Below are 21120 nucleotides of genomic sequence, written 5' to 3' on the forward strand. Positions count from 1 at the left end.
ATGATCTTAGAGGTCTCTTCTAACCCCAACCACCCTATGATTCTATAAGTACAGATTATGTATTTCACATTCTAATATACACATACCATCATATTCAATGGCATAATGTGTTAAAGAAATGTGCTTTACTGAAAAATAGAAAAGTGGCAAATTGGTTTTAGAAAATCAGCTTGCTTCATCTTCCCTGAGCAAATGTGCAAGTCAGGATCAAGTGTACATGACAGAGCTTGTTTTGTGTTAAAATATCCCTTCTCAGAGCTGCATTTTTGTCTCCTCTGTGATGGCACATGTTTCCCTGAGGTAGTGCCTTGGAAAACGTGTGCCTGTTTTATCCACAGGGAGCTGAGTGATGTGGATTGTGATGGGGCACTGACACTTGCAGAGTTTTGTGCTGCTTTCCACCTTGTGGTTGCAAGGAAGAATGGTTACCAGCTGCCTGAGACACTGCCAGAGACACTGCTGCCAGAGTACCTTCAAGCAGGTAAGGTTCCTGGGGCAAGCCACGTCCCTGCAGCCATCTCAGAAATCCAATGTGTGTGTAAGACAGGTTCACTTTCCCTCCTGGAATGGGCTTCTTTTCATTTTTTGGATGATTTTTCCTTAAAGAATCTATCTCTTGAAGATTTGTTAAAAACTATACTGGACTGCATTAGAACTTAATGTGCTAGTGTGGTTTTTTTAGATGGAGATACTGGTTATATCAAAGGTTGAATTTTTTTGTAATTTATTTTATGTAATCCACAGGTTCTTCTGTGGGTAGTTTGCATTAATGACAGGAGGATTACAGCAATTTGTGTAGCACAAGGATGAATTAATCCAAAATAAGTTATATTTCAGTGACAATGTGCAGTGAAAGACCTGCCCTTTCATTTGTTCTCTTCAGTTATGTCTCTTTTAATTATAAATGAATGTTGAAATATATACTGCTACATCTAAAAAATGTGCATGACTCTTGAGGGCAAGGAGGATTAATCACAGATGATAATTACAGTGCTAAGGGATAATATTTAAGACCTAATAAAATCTCCATTAAATTTGATGACACTGAATATATTAAAAGGCAAGAAAAGAACAAATAAAGCTGCAGTTAGGAAAATTAAATGTTGACCCTGTATCAGATTTGTGAAATTATTTCTGATGGAGCCATGTTCCCTCTAATCCACTATATTCATATCCAAAGCAATAAGCTCCTTGAAAACATGCACTTCCAAATCTTCATCACTTTCAGCATCTTACATTCCCCTGTCATAATTACAACTACCTTTCCCTCCAGGACCACCACTTTGCTCACTGCTTTAATGGCCTGGTCTCATGATGAGTTGATTTGTAAACTCATCCAGGAAGGTTCTTTTTGATGTGTCTTCACATTGAACCTTTTTGGGTAAAACTGCAATGGAAATAACTATCTCTAGTAGCAGGGAATCATTATGTCAATGGGAGAAATAGTATGGTAAGCTGCATTTGTTCCTTGGGAGTCCTCTTTTTCCCTATTTTTCCCTTTCAGCACTTAGTTGTACTGTTTTCTTAAATGGTTATTGCTTCATGATGTTGCATAAAATCAAGCATTCCAAGCAAATCTACATGGAGAAGGTGAAAGGAGTAATTGTTTCTTGTGGGTCCTTAAATACCCCAGCTAATGAACTAGTTCTGGTTCATCTGAGGGTCTGAAAATATCTCCTGCTCATTCTGCTATCTGTTCAGGATTCATAAATGTGTCTTTTGAAAGACTTGCATTAATAAAAAGCAGAACATCTCAACACACTGTAAACCTGTGAATCACAGAAAAGTGTAGAACCCTGGTTGTTTTACTTCTGAAATAAAAGCATTGACAAATATGTAAGTGCCTTATGCACTTACCTAAAAAGCATGTCAGAAGCAGTTTTCAAGAGAAATTTTGTGTTTTCATAATTTGATTTCTGTGAAATTCAGAAATTTTTTCAATTTTTTTTGGCTTCTTAGAACCCTGAAGAAGAATACTGGAAACTGTTTTTCATTAGGTTGCTGTATTAGTTTCAGAATGAGGCATAATTTTTTTTCAATTGAAGTATTTGCATCTGATAAGAGTACTATTAAAGCTTCAAATAAAATGACCTGGAGCAAAAAAGCATTTAAGGATGCATTAATCATTCTAGTTTTATGACTTGTACCATAAACTACAAGCACAACTGATCCAAATGCTATTCTGGCACAGCTCCATTGACAATTTGACCCACCACCTTCTTTTTGGAAACTTTTTGTTAAAACTAATTTGCAGAATCTCAAAAGCTATTTGTCCTGTGTGTAACCCACTGTACTGTAAATTAAGACAGCTTTTCAAGAGCTTAATTTATTGAGATAAAATAAATGCTAGCCAAAAATTAGATATGTGGTTGTTCTGCCTTTTAATATATTGATCTTTAAAAAGCTTGTTTTCCAGCTCATGAGACAGATTTATCTCAGAGGACCTAATCCCAGAGGCATAACAGCAGGACCTGAGCTTGTGGGATAGAAATTAGCTTGTTGTGAATATTCCTTTGAGAAGTTAAATGTGAATTTTTTTTTTTCTTTCCCCCCCCCTCCCCCAATGCTTTCAATGTTGTTTAGTTGAAGGTGGTGTATACTACAGCATCCAGAGTGCTTGGTGCTTTGCTTTTTGCTGGCCTTCAATTTTAGATTATAATGTAGATTCCAGTATACTTTTCAGTATTCAAAAAGTCAAAATTGCAGCTGAAGGTAACATAAGTACCTTTAACATTGCTAAGAGAACAAGATATAAACTATAAGATCAATCAAATTGATACTGGACTGGGAGAAGAAAAAAATTCTTCCGAATTTTACCATTATTTCTACAACAAAAATTATACAAGCTATCCCTTTCATGACAATGAATTACTTAAGATGCAAGATAGAAAGATTTTCTTCATGGTGTTTGTCATCCATGTCTTATGAATTAGGTGTGAGATGTAGAAGCAAAGGGCAGAATTATGCTAGAACAGGTTTCTAAGTATGTATTAACCTAAGTCTTGGTGTGTCTGTGTTTGGCTTTGGGTTGGTTTTAGGTTTTTTACCTTTCTCTTTTTCTTTGCCCTGCAGCTTGTTTGAAGCCCGTGCGTGACTGTGCCCGGTTTGATTCTTACCCCGAGCCAGTGCCGAGCAGCCAGCAGGCTCGCGACTTCGCTCGGGCAGAGGTGAGAGGGGCTGCAGCAGCTCCACAGGCTGTGCTGTGTGAGCAGCAGGACTGAGAGCCTCTGACAGGGCTTTAGGAATCTCTCATAAAGCCATCTCAAACCCTCAGCTCAGCCAGTTCTGTGTGTGGAAAGGGCTGACAGGTTTTGCAAGAGACGTTCCCACACATAATAAGGTTCACAGTAGTCATTGAGGATCTGTGAGATGCTGGAAATCTGCAGAGAAATAGGCTCTACCTGTTGGTTCCCTTCATGGCTGCTGCAGAGGGGCAGTGGAGCACATGGACCAGCCATGTTCAGGTGAAGTATCTGCTCAGTCTGAATTGGTTGAAAATAAAAGGCTTCAGCACAGACTTAGAATAATAAAATGATGTAATTTGGAAGAAACTTCCAAGATCATCAATCCAACTGTTAGCCCAGCACTGCCTTCTTTCAGATACTTGTAGAGAGCAATAAGGTCACCCCTGAACATCCTTTTCTCCAGGATAAACAACCCCAGGTCCTTCAGGCACTCCTTTTGTGCTCTGGACCCTTCACCAGCTCCATTGCCCTTCTTTGAACACATGCCAATGTTCCTTCTTCTAGTGGGGCCCACAACTAACCACAGTATGGATGGAACTGGAGCTTTGGACTAGATCTCCAGAGGTCCCTTCCAAACCCTACATTTGTATGATTCCATGAAGTCTGCTGCAAGCAAAAGTGAATTAAGGAGAAGAGTTTAATACCAAGGTTAAAATCCCAAACTTTTCAAGACCCTATAGAACTGAACTAATCATGGCCATTGAGTTGTGCCTGATTATTGCAACTCTCAATATATGTGCTGTGGGATTTAAAGATTTAGTGTTAAGGTACTTCATCAAGTGGCAGACTGACTGAAGGAGCTGGCCCTTCTGACACACTTCCAAGTTTAAAAATAATGGTGTGTCATGGCAGCTCAGCAAGGCTGTTCTCCAGCTATTTCCTCCCAATGCCTTGCTCTGGGGAGCCCCTAGGTCAGAGCCTTCCTCAAATCCATCTTGGTAGTGGTACCACCAAACAGAATCCCTAAGCTTCTATGGAGTACAGTGTTCAGTTTGGGCAATGCTGCAGCCAGCACATTGAGCACCCAGTGTATCTTCTGGAGCTATTAAAATGCATATTGTATCCCTGGGAGGTGCTGTTCATCCTGCAGCACTTGGCCAGAGCACAGCAGTCATGCTGGGCTTTGGGAGCAGCACTGCAGACCTGGTACTGCAGGATGCTGGTGTGTTGGCAGATCCTTTACCAGAATCACCTAATCCCTTCCTTATATGGTTTGCAACCTAAAATATAAAAGAAGATATAGGTATAATATAGCATTAAATTATATTTGAAATGTAAAAAAATGGATGATTATTATGTTTCATACACGTAATTAAAAAGCTTCAGTTTATATTGTCCAAGATTAATGGACTTTAAAATCTCCTCAAAAGTGATTTGAGAATAATTTTGACTTGATTTTTTTGTTTTGTTCAACTCATGTTTTTACATTCAGAATTAATACACTGAATGAGTATCATTTGGGAGGTCAGTAATTCATCTTCCATTCATCTCCTTCAGTGGGAAGTGCTGCAATTTCATTTCTATCTTGGCTAGTTGAGGAATTATACTTTAGATACTTGATCACTACATTAAAAATATAGTATTATCAGTGCAATCTGTTATGTTTTACCTCTGTGTCTTTTTAAATTTCCACCTATCATCCATTCAGGTTATTTAATTTAATTTCAGTTGCCTGTTTTTACTGTGACTGCTGAACTATAATACTGCAATAAAATAGAAACAGTTCCTGAATGAATTCACAAAGAAAATAATGGCAGGAGCCACATCACCTGCATGCTAGGCTTTGTTGAACTTGAAAAATGCACCCAGGCTGCTGATATTGTGCTTGGGAATGACATGGGTGACTGATTTTTGTTTACTGAGAAAGTTTTGTCTTCACAGGTTTTTTTTTTTTGCGAGTTTTTGTCTTCTACTCTCTCTTGTTTTTTTTTTTTTTTGTTTTTTTTTTTGTTTTTTTGTTTTTTGTTTTTTTTTTTTTTGTTTTTTTTTTGGTTTTTTTTGGTTTTTTTTGTTTTTTTTGTTTTTTTTTTTTGTTTTTTTTCTGCAGGCTTTCTCACTGCCAAAAATCTTAAAGATAAAACATGCATAAAATGGCTTGCTGGTGTTCCTCTGGTCTCCCTTTAGAAATGTCATGCTCACAGTTCATTGAAATCTCTGAAAGTCAAAGCATGCATTGAGTTAGATCTCTGGTCTCATGTTTTTCACTTGAGTGCCAGGGCTAGCTATGGATGTGAAATGCTTTGTTCATACATTTTTAGAGTCCTCAAGCCATATTTTTGCTGTGTTGCTTTCTCAGAAAAGGGTATCCCATTCTTCAGGTATCCCATTCCTCAGAAACTTTATAAAACAAATCTCACAGACCTTTACTGTGGAGTTTTCCTTTTTGAACTACTGACTTGATTTTTGTGGTCTTTTAAAAATGTCCATGAAATCTAGGTTTCTCAATTCATTTGTTTAGGCCAGATTTATTTCAGGGCATTTTCAGGTCAAACCTCTTCCGTGCTCCTTGGGAAAAAAAACAGCATCACTTAATATTTAGAGAAGTTTAAGGTTTCTGACATTTGCTTGAATGTTTTATTTGGTTGCAGAGTGTATTCTTGTTCTTATACATAATGGAGGTAGGATTTTTCCAGCAGAAGCTCCAAGAACAATAAATGCCTATAAGTTGCTGCTGAAATAACAGAAAATTAAGGAATAAGACTGGAGGGAAATTCCCTGTTTTACTACCAAAGGTGTGAATGAGCCTCTAACAGACTTGCTAATGAAATTTGGTTTTCCCATCTCTATGGCTGCATGTTGCAAGAAAAGAGTAGTTCAAGGATCAGCCAGGAGCCTTTAAAGCATCACCTCAGGCTCTGCCATACAGCTGGAGTTTTGGTTAGAGAGACTTTTCCCACGGAGACTGGAGAAGCTTCCATCTGTCCTTGCACAGGTTTTTACATATGGGTCTGTTGGGAGAAGCCTCTCCTTACACATAGTCCTTATGTCCTGCAGTCATTCACTGTTGAAATGCTCCTCTAACTAATTTCAGGTGTGGAACTGCTGTACCTGGAAGAGCTGAGTTATATTATTTTTCTACAGGTCCTCTTTATCTTCATTTATCTATCTCTCTACCTATATTTATTTATTTATATTTATCTATCTTTATATATATATATATTTATTTATAAATTTATATATATTTATATATCCTTATTTATGTAACAAAGAAATTGTGGTGCACAAACAAGTGTTGCCATTATTTGTGTCGATCTGTATTCTGAAATATTTGACTGTGGAAAGGCATGAGCTGTAAGCATCAGTGTAATTAACAAATCTTCTTTCTGTAGAAGTCATCAGCTGAAGAGGCACCTGATAACTCTGCCCTGTTGCAAGATGGAAAGAAAGATGACAAACAAGGTATTCAAACAAATCACTTTTTTTTCCCATTAGGGATTAAATTATGTCTTTTTAGTAAGCCCCTATGTTTGCTGACAGAAGCAATGGTGTGTTTAATTTCTAAGCTGGCTATGTGTTGCTAAAGATTTAAAGAGAACTCACAGCAGCTGAGTTGAAGACAAAGAAATGGAGGGGTGTGCTTCAAAATTAGTTCTATCATATGTGAATGATATGAAATGTGTATTCTAAAATATGTCTAGACCTAAGGCAATTAATGTTGTGCTTCTTAATTAAACAAAATGTTCATTGTTGTCAGGAATTTTTTAAGAGTAAAGATAAACTGTGCTGAATTTTCAATTTCCATTTTTGCAAGAAACACCAACACTTCAAAATCAGTTTTTACTCCTATTTGAAAAAAAAAAAAATTCTGTATTTTCTTGCAAAACAAAAGTTTTAGTCAAATTGGACTGAAAAGACTTGATTAATTCATTTCATTTGCACCCATCAGGAGCAAGTCATGTGAAATTGAAGCAATCTTAATGATCTTTCTCTTTTTTTGCTACAGTAGTTTCTATGGCCTCCAGAATTGGCACTGGATCATCACACAGCCATTCATTTCCTTTTATGTTCACTTTTCCCAATTCTTACTTGCTGTCCCTCTGTTGTAGAAACAAAACAATTGTGGGTATTTTGTTGCCTGATTCTCAGAGCTGTAGATTGTGTATTGATTAAAAAAAAAATATCTTGGCCTCCCAGATATCCACATGTTAAGGTTGCATCAGAGGTGTGGTAGACTAGGTAGTCCACATTCCTGAGTCACCTTCCCCACTCAGGTGTGACAGTTTGGCAGATTCCCAGTGTCCCTTTTTCAAAGAATGTTTGTCTAGAGTTGACATGAGTTTGTAAAACAATTTGACACATCAGCATATTCCAGGAAATCAGTGTTTTGTTGACAAGGTTTGTTTTGTTGTAAAATGTATGATAAACCAGTGAAGGGCTTGAGCCTTGAAGATTATTGCTTTGAAATATCGAGGGAAGATTTACTTTTTAGTAAGGGAATATTTTTTTCCCTGTTTAGATGATGAAGTTGTGCTTTGATTTTTGTAGCTGACATGTAAAGTCACATGGGAACCTGTTGTGAGGCATGCAGTCATCCTTCAGGGATGAAGATATGCTGTATTTATGACACAGATTGCTGCCTTTTCAGCCAAAGAACAAATACTTTTTCTTTTACTAATATTCTGACAAACATCAGAACAGATCACTCTCCTGGCTGAGGAGATCTCCCCAGAAGCCAAGAACCTGCAGTTCAGGACAGTGGAAGTAAATTTGCCTGCATTTTCAAAATATACAAGTAAATTAACTTCACTTAGGTTATAATGTAATTTTATGTAAACTGAACTGGGTTACAAGACCCAAAACTTCTCCACATGTTTTGTTTGATAAAGGCAGATCCCAGAGCAGGCAAGTTTGGAAGGGACATCAGTTTCAGCCTCCTTGCTAAAGCAGCTTTATCCCAGAGCAGGAGAGATTTCCTTGCAAGTAGTCATTTAACACTGAGTGTTGCAGAACATCAAATACACTATGGTGCATTAAGAACTCCATTAGAAAGGATGTGTAGGGGAATGTGGAAGGGGAATAACTACTCAACCCCACAAATTCTCAACATTTGAAATTATTTGGCAACTTGAGCATAGGTCTTTCTGTTCTTGACTTTTGTGCTCTTGGAAATTGTTACTTGTTTGAGTGCTTTAGTTTTCTGAGGGTATTTGGCTACTTTTCAAGTATGTTTGGCATTATAAGAGGTCTAATACCAGTTTAGGTGTTCCTTTCTCTAACCTGATACTTTTAGATTTTACCCACACATATTTAAAGTAATTATCTTTCCATTTTAATTTTTTTTTTTTCTTAAGCTCTTAAAGTAAGCACTACTCTCAAAACTATACCAAAGGAATTTCAGCACTTGACTGTGAAAGCAGGTAAGGAAAAAAAATGCCATGAGAATTTTGATCAAGTGTTTCTATATCACAGTAAGCTTAGATTAGTGTAACTTGATTAATTTTTGAAAGAACCTTTTGCTCTTGTACTATTTTCCTACTGATATTAGCTTTTACCTCATGATGACTGCTATTTGTAAGATAAATATTAATTACCTCTTCAGGTAATTAATTTGTGAAAAGGTTTTCTTGCTTTCTTTCCCTCATTGTTAGTGTATGGGTTCTTCCAGGGTGGAAAATGTTTTAAGGTATTTTTGAAAAAAGATTTTTGAAGTTCTTCTTCAAGATGTAAGAATGGGGATATTGTACCTCTTGGTAAAACCTCATCTAAAGTTTAGAAAAACTATGTAATGTTTTGGTAATTGTTCTGAAATGGCCTTTTTCTTTGTGAAAGCTCAGCTTTTGTATTTTGTGTCATGGAGTTACAGGACAGAGAGCCTTTTGGAAACACAGACCTTGGAGGGACTTAAGACACTGACTCAAGCTTTTGATTCAGGGCTGTTTCTCTGTTGACACCACTCCTGATTTTTCTGTCTCCAGCTCCAACATACACTCCTTGTTCCTATAATTCTGGAAAATGTTGTTTTTGGAACAGCATATGTCAAAATTACTTATTTGCTCCAGAAACCTCCCCTGCATTCAGTTCAGTTCATCAGACCTCCCTTGCCTTCCTCTTTGCTAATCTCTTTCTACAGTGGTAAGAATGTTTGTAAGCCCTCCCTGGTTGCAGTCAAGCTAAAATCTTGCTTTCTCTTCCTTTTGCATGAATGTTTTTACTCATGAAGATATCCTTGATTAAGAAAATGGACCCCACATGTCTGTCACAGCAGTTTTGTCTTCTAGCTTGGTTTATTCATGGTGCTCAACAGCTGCATGCCTCATTTCCCAAATCTTTTTTCCCTGGCTTCTTCCCAAACACTTGGCAGCTGCCAGATTTGCTATCTTCAGCTCCTATTCTCAAAAGAGTGCTGCTTCTCCTTTACACATACACTCCTGCACATCCCTCTCAGGGGAAGGCAATGGTGGTTGCATGACTTTGTGTTCTGTTCTCCTTCCCCTGGTTTTGCCCAGGAGCACAGGGGAGTTTTACTTTCAGTTCAGCAATTATGTCTTTAGTACCTTTAGGGGAAAAAACTTCCTGTCACCTGCACATCTCCTTCCCCTGTGTCTTTCATCTCCTGTTCAGGGAGGTCTTCCCCATGCTGCTGTTCTCCAGCAGTGTTGCTGTGTTTGTATACCAAGGAGCACAGTGACACAATTTCACTCCATCATGGCTCCTGTCCCTGCAGGGGTTCCACTCTTGCTGTGCTGCACATTGAGGATTTGAGCCAGCACATTCTCAGGTTGCATGCTACAACTGGTGTGAAATGTTTATCTATGCAATGGAGTAGATGCAGCACAGTAATTGAGTGGCTGTTTCAGGACCAGTCACCATTCTGAAAGGTCATTGTAATCATTAACCTCCAGCATGAAAACTCATTTGGGATGAAGTGGGAGAAATTTTACATGCTTCTTTGGTTGTTCATTTAGGCTGTTTATGTAAACTCGGGAAAGATGATAATCTGTGAAAGTTTTCTTTGCCATCAGAAGGTCTAGAAATTTTAAATCAGTGAGAATTTTATGTACTCAGCATTCTGAATATCTGGCCAGTTTATTTAGACTCCTAAGTGCAGGATCATTGTTGACTTTAGCCTTTTAAAGAATTGAGGGCCAAATTTCCAAACATTTAACTTGTACATTTCTCCCTAGATGACCAATAAAAGATGAATCATTGAGGTTGATCTTGACTAGTGGGGAATGCTTTGGTTTTTTCTTTAGCCTTTCACCTTTTCAGCACAATTTTTCACCCAATCTTAAGCCTGTAAAACAAGGAGGCAGCTGTTGAGTGCAAGATGTTAGGCTACAGCCAAAAGTTTCTAAACCAGCATCCTTTGGAATGTTAAAATGAAGTTATCTTGCAAGAGAGCTGAAGGAGCAACTCAACACCCAAACCAGAACTTTCAGACCCTCTTAAATTACTGCAGACAAAGCTCCTCATTCTGTCAGGCTCTACTACTCAAGGAATTGCACAAACTTTTGAATAATCAATGTAAATTATTTACTCAACAGGTTTAACTTACCCGTTTCAGGAAAGTTAGGCTTGTGTAGCCATAGCAGTAGAACTATGGAAAACTCATGAACTGGATAAATAGTTTTGTATCATCTTGAATGATTTTGTCATCTTATGTGTATAAACCTGCACCTCAGACATGGAGTGTGCACAGACTGAATGTACCAAAATAATTGCATGTTTCTTGGAAATCCTGCCACAGTTACTTGTATGGCCTAATAATGAACTACCTGCTTCATGGTATTTTTTGTATTATACTACTTCTTTTGAAAGGAAAGCTAAGTCTGGGTATTCTGTAATTGTAGCCTTGAATTTCCTAGTTTTTCAAAAGCTTAAAAAGAAAATCCTTGGCAGTAGCATTCTATTGCTATATTGCTATCATTTTTTATTAGCAGTCATTTGGAATTCTCTCTTTGTTATGTACTTTCCTGTTTACCTCAACAGGATGTCCTTGGAGAGTTTAAATGTCAGTTTTACCTACAGGTTTTTTATATGAAAGACTTTGTAAAAGAAGTATGAATAGAATTACAGTCTAGAAAAGGAAAGAAAAGGAAAATTTGAAGATTCTTAAACATGATTTAGCTCAGAAAGGATTTATACTTCCTATTTCTAAGTGGCATATTTAATAATTGTGCATGTAATTTAATAATCAGCAATTTCAGCATTGGAAAATTGGGTCATATGGCTGTAGGGAAGCAGTGTCTGAAGTTGTATTCTCTGGGAGTTTGACACAGAGAGAGGGAGGAGGATTATCACCACTGCATATTTTAATATTAATTCCCTCTCCCTTCTTTAGTTGCTAGGAAGAGTTTGCTGCAGAGAAATCTGGAATGAACCAGTTTGGTGATGGCAATCCACTAGAACTTGGTTTATAAGTGGTCACTGCCAGCTGCAGTGGGGTTTATTCTATCCAAAACACCAACTAGCTCTGCGTGATCCTAAAAGCAGTTTCTTTTATGAAGAGCTGGTGTGTGGCTGTACATGTGACATATGCTGCTACCTGTCTTCTGTGAGCCTCAAGCCTCCTGTGGAGGGTCTGTGCAGCACTACAGTGCAAGGCATTAAAAACTCAGTATTTGCCAGCTGCTGCCACAGGCAGCTCCTGCTCTGTGGCTGGGAGGATCTGTTGTATTCTCAGGTAGTGATCTGTAGTAGCTGATGATAAATGCTCTGTAGTAGCTGGTGATAAATGTCTGACTTGAAAGTAGGCATATATCTGAAGGCAGCTAGAAATTCTGACAATTATATTTTTTTCCCCAACCTACTTGTTTCTCTTGACTGTTGTACCTTGATTAGGAGACTGGGAAAAAATACAAGGATTCACTTTTTATGTGTACTGGGATCATTGGTGCTGCTGTAATACCTTGAGGATATCTCAGTGGGATGAATTTGAAAGCAATCATGCAGATATGTTTTCTCAAAATTATCTGATACTAGTAAGGAGAGTAACAGAAAAGACAGTGTAACCCAGGAACAGCCTCGAGGAATTACCCAGAGATGGTAATTCAGCACTATTATTTTCCTATCACATAAAACCTGCATGTGGCAGGATATTTGGAATTCATCCAAATAACAGAAACCCATTTTTACATTAGTGGAAATGTGTTTGATTAACATTTAGACTTAAAAACTTTCTTCCTTCAAACACCTTTCCTTCCCAAGGTCAAAACATTCTCAATGTGACATGCTAATATTTTGTAATGGGTGATGTACATTTATATTTATTAGTTATTTAGGAGGGACATAAACCTTAGTGTTTTTGGAAGCAGGAGAAGTAATAGATACCTGGATTAAGATCAAAATGTTTTCTATAAAAAGTTTCTGTTGTTCCTTATGTTGCTTTATCACAACTACACCCATGGCTATGGGTCAGAGCTATCAGACCTGCTGTTCTTCCTGTGTTCTGGTAACCAAATGAAAAAGGTGAAGCTCTCACTACATGTTGGCTTTTGAATTCTTAGGACATTCACACACTGCAAAAACAAAGGGGAAGGAGAAGTGAAAATCAATCCCCATTGCTCATGTGAGATGAGTATACTCTCACATCCACATTTGCAACACTCACATGTTTAATGGACACTGATTCTGTAGCTAAAGGCAGAATTTATTTAAAATACAATGTTTTAGTTGTTCTTTTTTCTTTTCTATTCCAGCTGCTCAAGAACCTAATGCATTCAGAGCCAGACCACGATCCAGGTACTGCTTTCATTCCTGTTTCAGGAAAAGTCGTATGTTCCTCTGGTGTTAGATACAAGGCATCAGAGCTGGTGTTGGATTTTTAATTTTTTTTTTTTTAAATTGGTGTTGTACTGGAAGTACAGCTCAGATCAGACAGATTTACCAGGAGGAATCTGTAAGCTATAGACCCTACATAAGTACAGCACTAGGGCCCCATGATCTCTGGTCATAAGGTGCTGGAAGTTTTGCCTGTCTGCCCAGCCCTGCTGCCTTGTCGGGGTGGTGACTGCCTCCAGCCCAGCCCAGGGGTGTTGTGGCAGGACAGCTGGGACCACCCCACTGCAGGGAGCATCCTCAGCAACTCTGTGCTCTTGCACAGAGATTCCAAATGGAGGGGAGCACTGCACATCCCCACAGAATGAGCAGCAGTAGTAACTCAGCTCTTGGGTGAGTGAATCCCTTCATTGGCATCCGTGTGCTTGGCTGGTGTGTGATGGAAGGACTTCAGGACTGTTGTGTGCTAGAAGTGACACCTGCTGAATTGGAATGTTTGAAAGAAAAGGGAAACCTCTGCCAGAAAATATTCTATATAAAAGGATTATTCTTGGGTTGGTTGTCACCTACTGGTATATAGCCATATTGTTAATTCACCTTAAACTTTTCATTTTTCTGCTAGTTAGACTCTACTTGGGATTTTTTTGCTTGGGTAAAGAGAGTATAATCAGAAGCTCTCTGCTTAGTTTGTCAAGGGCTGCTACTGAGAGAGGATCAGCTATAAGCATGGTGATTGAGGATTGAAATCCTCTATTCTTAGGACCTATACTCAGAAAGGCTGAACTGCCTTGTGTGCTGTTTTTCTGCTGCTAGCCAAAGCTTTTTAGTTTCTGCAGAGTTTTAAATTTTCTTGCTATGTTACTAAATTGCAAATATGCAAAAAGTGTGCACAAATACATAGAACATCAAAAGCTTAAACAAGCTCAATAAAAGACACTTGAGTGTGACTACTCTGTCACATGTGGCTGTCTCACATCTGACTGTATGTCACTGCTTCAATGCAGAAGTTGAGACTAAAGATGCTTGAGCACATCCTTGAACTCAGACCTGCTGTGCTTGTTAGAAATGGGATGAAATACCATAGGGGAAATAATTTTTCTCTTTAAAGAATGATTGGAGTGTTAGGAAAAAATGTGTATTAATGAACTTCAAAACCAGATTGGAATATATTCAGTAACTGAGAAAACAAATAAAAACAGTGTAAGAATTTGTGATGGGAAAAGTAAATCTGGTAAACTTGGTGGTGATGATGAACAAGTAGAATTGTTGGTGGCTCCTCTGGTGGGCCCTAAAAACTGATTTAGAGGGTGAAGAGGACTCTGACAGTCCTACTAGAGAAAGAAGTAAATCAGGAAGTCTTGTCTCCAGCAGAACCAGAACAAGAGGATGGAGTAAATCAGTGATTCAGGCTTCTTTAAGAAAAACTGTGGGACTGCTGGGAAAGCTGTCTGTGTGCATGTACTGTTACTAGCTGTGATTTATTGACTTGGAAACAGGATGTTGCATCTCATTGTGTAATAATCCAAATGATGTGCATAGTTTTATTAAATCTGTGATGATGACACATAACCCCAGCTGGGGGAGATACATAAGTTTGGTTAGAAATGTGTTTATGTATGAAGAAAAAAAAGAGTATCTCTAGAAGAAGCAAAGGAAGGACTGAGTAGGAGAAAAGTTGAGGAGCTAGATCAGAAAATTGGAGGAGCAGGAATACCAAATCCTGATGAACTTCTCCCTAAAAATGATCTGCATGACGATGTTGGATTAAAGGAGTAAAAATGTTGTTTTTATATGGAATTCATAATGGAGTGGAAAAACCCAGGAGTCTTGGGAAGTTATATGAGATAAAGCAGGGAGACAGAATCTTCATTAGCTCTTTATGAGTGGCTGTGCAAAGTGGCTCATAAATGGACAAACTTGGACCTGGAGAGTGAGGGCAATAGGATGTTGCTCAATATGCTCTTAATTGGATAGCAGGCACTGGATATTAGGAACCTGTTTGGCAAAAAAAAAAAAAAAAAAGATCCATTTGCCATTAGTGGGAGTCATTTCTGTTTTACTCAAATGTGCTAAATGTGCTTTTGGTCTTGCCCTGACATGCAGAATGTGTTATAATAAGTCTAACACCTCACATTGCCAGTGCTCATTTTGAGCAGAGTCTTGATCTTGCTTGGTCTCGGTTTTTCTAAACTGATAACTACTACAGCTGAAAAAATTGGACAGTATTCATCAAAATTAAAATTCTTAGCAAATGCACCCCACCACATTGAGATTAATATGCTGTGTGAGGGCCTGGAAAGAGGTGCTGAGCCATGTATTTGACCAGTTGTAGTCACTTTGGAGCCCTTCAGTTTTTCTGGGTTCTGTAGAATTTGGTCATGGTTTCCTATGGAACGTTTATTGTAATAATTAAAAATTTATTCTATTAGTGAGAATATTACAAATTGCAAAATGTGTACTTGCAAGAGATAGGTTGAATCTATACCTGTATTAACACCCTTGCAGTTGGGAAAGCCAACAGAAACTCCAAGGGGTGTATGTGGGGAATTTTACTTTGGTTTATTCAAAATAGTTGCTACAATTATCCTGCTGGCAAAGTTACATAAGAAGGCCTCAAGCTGTGTTACAAAAAGCCTTAAAAAATACTAGCCCTGTAAGCATGACTCATTCCTTTCTCCACATGCTTAGGTCCCTCTGTTGCCAAATAAATCTGTGTTGTTATAAGAGGGAACTCTTAGTCATTAGAGCAAGGAATTTCCACCATGGACCTGACTTCTGGTCAGTGTATTTTTAGGTACTATTCACTACAGTTGCTTAAAATTAATTTTTGAAATAAAATATTTTCTGCTTTTCCCTAACATGTTTTTCCTTAGGTCTTATTCTAGCACATCAATAGAAGATGCCATGAAAAAGGGAGAAGAGCCCCCTACTCCCCCTCCAAGGCCACAAAAATCACATTCCAGAGCTTCCTCTTTGGATCTGAACAAAATATTTCAGCAAAATACACAAGGTAAAGTTTGCTTTGTTTGCTCCTTCTGAGACCATTCAGGTTAGCTATGTGCTTGGCAACTTGATCTGTTTGCAGAAGTGCTTGGCAATATGTGCATGTGCTGGCCTTTGCTGCAGACAGTAATGCACTGCAGAACAGGAGTTCTGCTTGTGCACTTGTGTTGCATTGCCACTGAGGGGAAAAACCACTGGTTCTATAATTAAGGTGATTATAAGATTTTCTGGCACAGTAATGGGAAGCTTAACATATGGTAGTCTGTCATCACTGACTGTTTGTAACTCGTCTGGCTGTTTAGACAGCTCTCATCAGTAACTACAGTATAATTGATTTCCATTACTATTTATTTTTTTTAGTTCAGAAGCAGGAAGAAAACCCTTAATGTTTAAACTGGGAGAAATAAAGCAAACATTTTTGATGTTGAAGTCAAACATATGCATGAGAACAATCAGAAGCCACTCTGAATAAAACAAATTGGATAATTTCTTTTGACAGGGGTGCATGTTGAGGGGAGAGAAAGAAAATGTAGGATAGTGGCTGGGGTGAGCTGAAAGAAAATGGCTTTTCAGCATGTTACCCTTTGAGTGTGCCTCTTGCCTTTCAGGGAAGATGAGCTGTTTGCTCAGGGCAGCAGTCACCAGCGTGGCTGTGCCTCAGCAGTGTCCTCGAGCAGATCAGAGGTTTGTGTGCTGCACACCAGTCATCTGGCTCAAGGACCAGCTTGAACACAGTCATGCTTGTGCTTCAGGAGAAAGTCAAGGTTTGACTGTGTCAAGGAATGTTTAACTGGGCTCTCTAATGTGGCTCTTGGAGTAGAGAGAGTTTTACCTCTTGCTATATGGGACTTTTTATTTGAGCAAACACTGGAGAGAATTCAAGAGTCCTGCTACGTGTGCTGATCTCTGAAACTCAAAAGGAATAAACTTTTTTTTTTGCCTTACACAGAGGAATAATTCCTTATCTTTGTTCCTGTTGAGGGATCTGGTGCCTCCAATTTTTATTTTGTTATACATGAAAATAAAACCCCAAACAGAGCCAAGTGCACATTTTCTACTGCAACAAATCTTGGAATCCAGATAACAAGTATAACTGAAAGGAAATAAACTTGGGTTTAAATTTTGCTTGGAACACAAATAAAAGAAAAATGTAAATTTTTAAAGAAGCAATTCTGTGAATCAAATTTAACATCTTGAATTTGCAATGGTTCATTTTGAAAGTCACAAAGTGGTTTCTTTTGGGGAAGTTAACAAACTGTGTGCAGTTTTGGGTACCATAATATAAAAAAGACATTAAGCCATTAAAGAGTGTCCAAAGGAGGGCAATGAAGATGGTGAAGGGTCTGGAGCCGTGTGAGCCTGGGTATCAGGTAATTTTTCTTCACTCAGAGGGTGGGTGGGCACTGGAACCACCCTGGAACAGGCTCCCCAGGTCATGAGTTGGAGAAGCATTTGGACAATGCCGTTGGGCACATGGTGTGACAGGGCCAGGAGTTGGATTTGATTATCCTGGTGGGTGCTTTCCAACTCAGGATATTCTATGCTTCTATGTATATCCAGCATGACTAGAATAATCCTATTTCAGTGCATTAGTTTTTATCCTGCTAATTGTAGTTCAGAAATAATTTTAGTTTGTGGAGATTGGTGGATAATCTGCTTCCAGATCTGCAAAGGAATGCTCACTAGTACTGAGTTTTGTTTTCAGTTCCACTAGGTCATGTTGATCTATAGGTATCATTTCTTTAATTGTAAAACCATCTGTGCTTTGAAGCATTTGTTTTGTTTATTTCCATTTTAGAGGGCAGAAAAAGAAAAAATATCTTCAAGTGAGTTTAGTTAAAGACTGTGGCAAATCCCTGTTGTGGGTAGTGGAATTTTTTTTCTTTTTTTGTTATTAATTTACTGCTGCTATATCATGTTTGTCATCATCTTATTATTCCTTTCTCCTGGCCAGTATACACACAGAATATTTATCTGTGATGGCTGGGATTTCCAGCAATGCATTAGCCATAGAAATGTGCTTTAAAATTGTTGAACTGGGAGGTAACTGGACTTGAAGAAGGCAACTTCATAGCTGCACTTCTCTGGGATGCTGCAATGAGTGTTACCCAGAACAGACCTAAAAAAACCATGAGAACTTATTAAAAGGCATCACTTTCTGAAATATCCAAGTGAATTTCTGTCAAGAGACAGAATCTCTTCTATTTTTGTTTTCTTTTTGTAGACTTTATGTTAGCATCTCAGAAAAATACTGTGCTGCTACATTCTCAATGTATTTCTTTTTGTTGAATATGTAATCTCTGGCATTTGGCCTGTGTTCCTGTTAAGAAAATTCTTGGCTAGAGTTTATGCATTCCTGGAAGGACAACAGCAGGTTTTAAGTAGAAACAAAAATGTCATTTTAAATGCATACATGACCTAGTTTACATCTTCATTTCTCCCCTAGCCCAGTCTCTAGGCAGATATGAGCCAAGAGCTCCCAGAGTAAGACCTGGGTATTGGGGGGGCCAAAATTGGGGCAGCTCAGAGCCCAGAGATCCTGCAGCAGAGACCCAGCCACCTTGTAGCCTCAACTAAAGCAGTAAGCTAGAGTCTGCCTTGGGGTGACTCTGGGGCTGGGGCAAGTCTCAATTTAAGTATTAAAACCTGAAAATGTACCCATTGTCTTATGATGTTTTGTTCAGCTCTGTTTGCTACCCATGACAGATGACAAGGAATTTACTTCTGGGCAGTGACAGCAGTCTGAGTTTTGTTAGATTCATACAGTTCCCTCTGAAACATGTTTTATTTCCCATTTAGTCTCATTTCTGAGTCACATAACTACTTTTAATTAACAGTTCTGTTGAACAAAGGATACTTGTTGAGAAAAGAGAATTTACTTTGATGAAATGACAAGATTGTCATAAGCAGTGTAGTTTTGTGTTATCTGGAAGCAGATTGAACAAAACAGCCATACAACTATTTACAAATGAATTTTTAACATTTGCTTTTGAAACTCACCTCCTGCTGTGGCTGTCCCTGCAGTGAAGGACACATGGAATGCAGGCACCATTTTTTACATAGGCTTCTCTCTCACCTGGTTTCAGCCAGCAACAAGGGGCTAGGCTTTTGGGATTTTTTTCCCTTTTAAAATGTGAAGTGTTAAGTTCCACACTTGGTCAGGTGGAAACACAAGCATGTCCTTGCAAGTCAGTATTTTCTGTCACAGTTTATATTTTCCTGACTACTATCATATCTGTAAACTGTACTTAGCATTGCTGGGCTAGTGATGGCTGCCAGACAAGAAAATGTCCTGTTTGTTCTAATTTGGTGTTCTCAGGAAAGGAACAAGGGAGCAGAATTTATTGGTGTGCATCCCACATCACTCCCGTATTCCTTCATACACCTTTCCCAAGCAGTTTGAAGTGGTACTTGTATCATTAAGACTCAATCAGTACAATTGTTTTTCTGCACCCTCTCATTTTCATTAGTGCTAAAGGAAAACTGTGCAGCATCACGTTTTACCCTCTTTTTCTTACCTTTGAAGAAGACTTTTCATTACTTCACTTCATCAGACTTCAATTACTTCATTCAGTTAAGCAGATCCTTTCCTTGAGCTTAACAGGCTTGATGGGTTTTGTTTTCCAAGTGTGGAGATTTGTGCACAGCTAAATGTATGTTGAGCTATGTTTTTTTTACGTTGGCCTAAGTAAAATTCTTTGTATTTCTGAATGGTTTTAAGTCTACATGTAAAATGAAACAATTCATAACTGTGTAAGAAAGAGGATTTTGAGAATTAAAATTATTGTTGCTCTGATGTCATAGATGTTTTGATACAAACAGGCCCAAACAGTAACCATAATACTGTTGTCCCAGCTGTTTTCAGGAATATCTTTTCAGCTAGATTTTTTTTTTTCAGCTTAATGAGCCAAATCAAGTGACTTTCCCTTCTGTGTACATGAAACAGTACAAAAGAAAAACCTGCAAAACCTAACCTAATGGCTACTGTATTCTTTTCTGTATTCTTTTATGTTTAATTGTTTTTGCTAGGAAATGTGTGTCCATTGAGGTTAGCTCTCTGAAAGATGTAGTGGCTAAAGACAAGCTTTTAATGGGTGGTGCAGTTATGTTTTTGTATTACCATAAGTACAGATTTCTTAACTAAAATTTTATTTGAAAGACAAAGTGACAAGGGGGAACTTAGAATAGTAATGTTCTTTTTTTTAAGGCTGAATTTAATTAAGTAAATTATTTTCAGGACTCCTTCCTCTCGTTGCTCCTACATTAGTGTTGATTTAGTAAAATTCAGCTACTTTCTTGGGATTTTGTTCATGTTGTAATACTATACTCTCTTGCATGTTACTGTGTTGTGTTTATTAATCAGACCATTAAACATTAAATTAGGAAAATGAGAATTCTGAAGGACCTTTATTTTAGAGAAGAGATAATAGCAAATGCCCTAACCAAATATGCCATTTCACAAATTATTGTTTGCACAGTGTGCAAGAGCTCTAATATTGCAAGCTTCATCAAGTGAGGAGTGTAGAGTCAAGTGAGTGACTGGTTGTAAGAGTTGTGACAAATTTAAATTAAAAATGTCTTATATGTTGAGCACAAAGAACACAAAATTGAGCAGCTATGAAATACATTTTTAAAATAATTGCTGCAAAAATGCTTTTTTGAGTTAGAAAATAATTTCTTTTCTTTTGGGACTCAGACCCTGATCTGGTACTGAAGCTGTTGTTTTTTTGTAGTCCTGTTCCATTTCAGAATTTATTTGATGACTGAACTGAGCTTACTGTGAATGAAATATTAATGTCTTCCTTCTGATTTGTATGGAAGATTTTTGTGCCTATCAGCCTTTTAGAATTCTTTATGAAGGATTTATGTGTTTACAACTGTGTAACTTAGTTCTTTGCCCAACTGGACAAGAACATAGTTAAGGTTAAATAAGATGGAGAAAATAGTGAGGGTATAAATGAATGAATAATTATTACATTATAGGAATCTGATGGGGTCACTTATTTTTACATTTTTAGATTTTTATGTATATCTCAAAGGGCTGGGTCTGGATAGTACTTGACTGGGGTAAATCTTACCAGCCTTTCAAGTGTAGGTGTTTTTTCTTTTATAATTTGTGTCAATAAATATAATTTTTAAAAAATTATATTTTCAC

The 21120-nt window shown here is 37.8% G+C and overlaps 1 protein-coding gene across 2 annotated transcripts in view; it reads left to right on the forward strand.

Annotated features, from left to right (window-relative positions):
- REPS2 (RALBP1 associated Eps domain containing 2) overlaps positions 1–21120 on the forward strand; it is a 93426-nt gene that overhangs the window by 44802 nt on the left and 27504 nt on the right. For both annotated transcript variants that reach the window (XM_056490456.1, XM_056490464.1), the window contains exons 8-13: positions 339–481; positions 3073–3167; positions 6575–6644; positions 8537–8602; positions 12884–12926; positions 15836–15972. In XM_056490456.1, coding sequence (XP_056346431.1) covers positions 339–481; positions 3073–3167; positions 6575–6644; positions 8537–8602; positions 12884–12926; positions 15836–15972 — 554 coding nt within the window. The remainder of the gene's footprint in view (positions 1–338; positions 482–3072; positions 3168–6574; positions 6645–8536; positions 8603–12883; positions 12927–15835; positions 15973–21120) is intronic.

The sequence above is a fragment of the Oenanthe melanoleuca genome, chromosome 1, assembly GCF_029582105.1.
Source record: "Oenanthe melanoleuca isolate GR-GAL-2019-014 chromosome 1, OMel1.0, whole genome shotgun sequence".
Classification (NCBI taxonomy): domain Eukaryota; kingdom Metazoa; phylum Chordata; class Aves; order Passeriformes; family Muscicapidae; genus Oenanthe; species Oenanthe melanoleuca.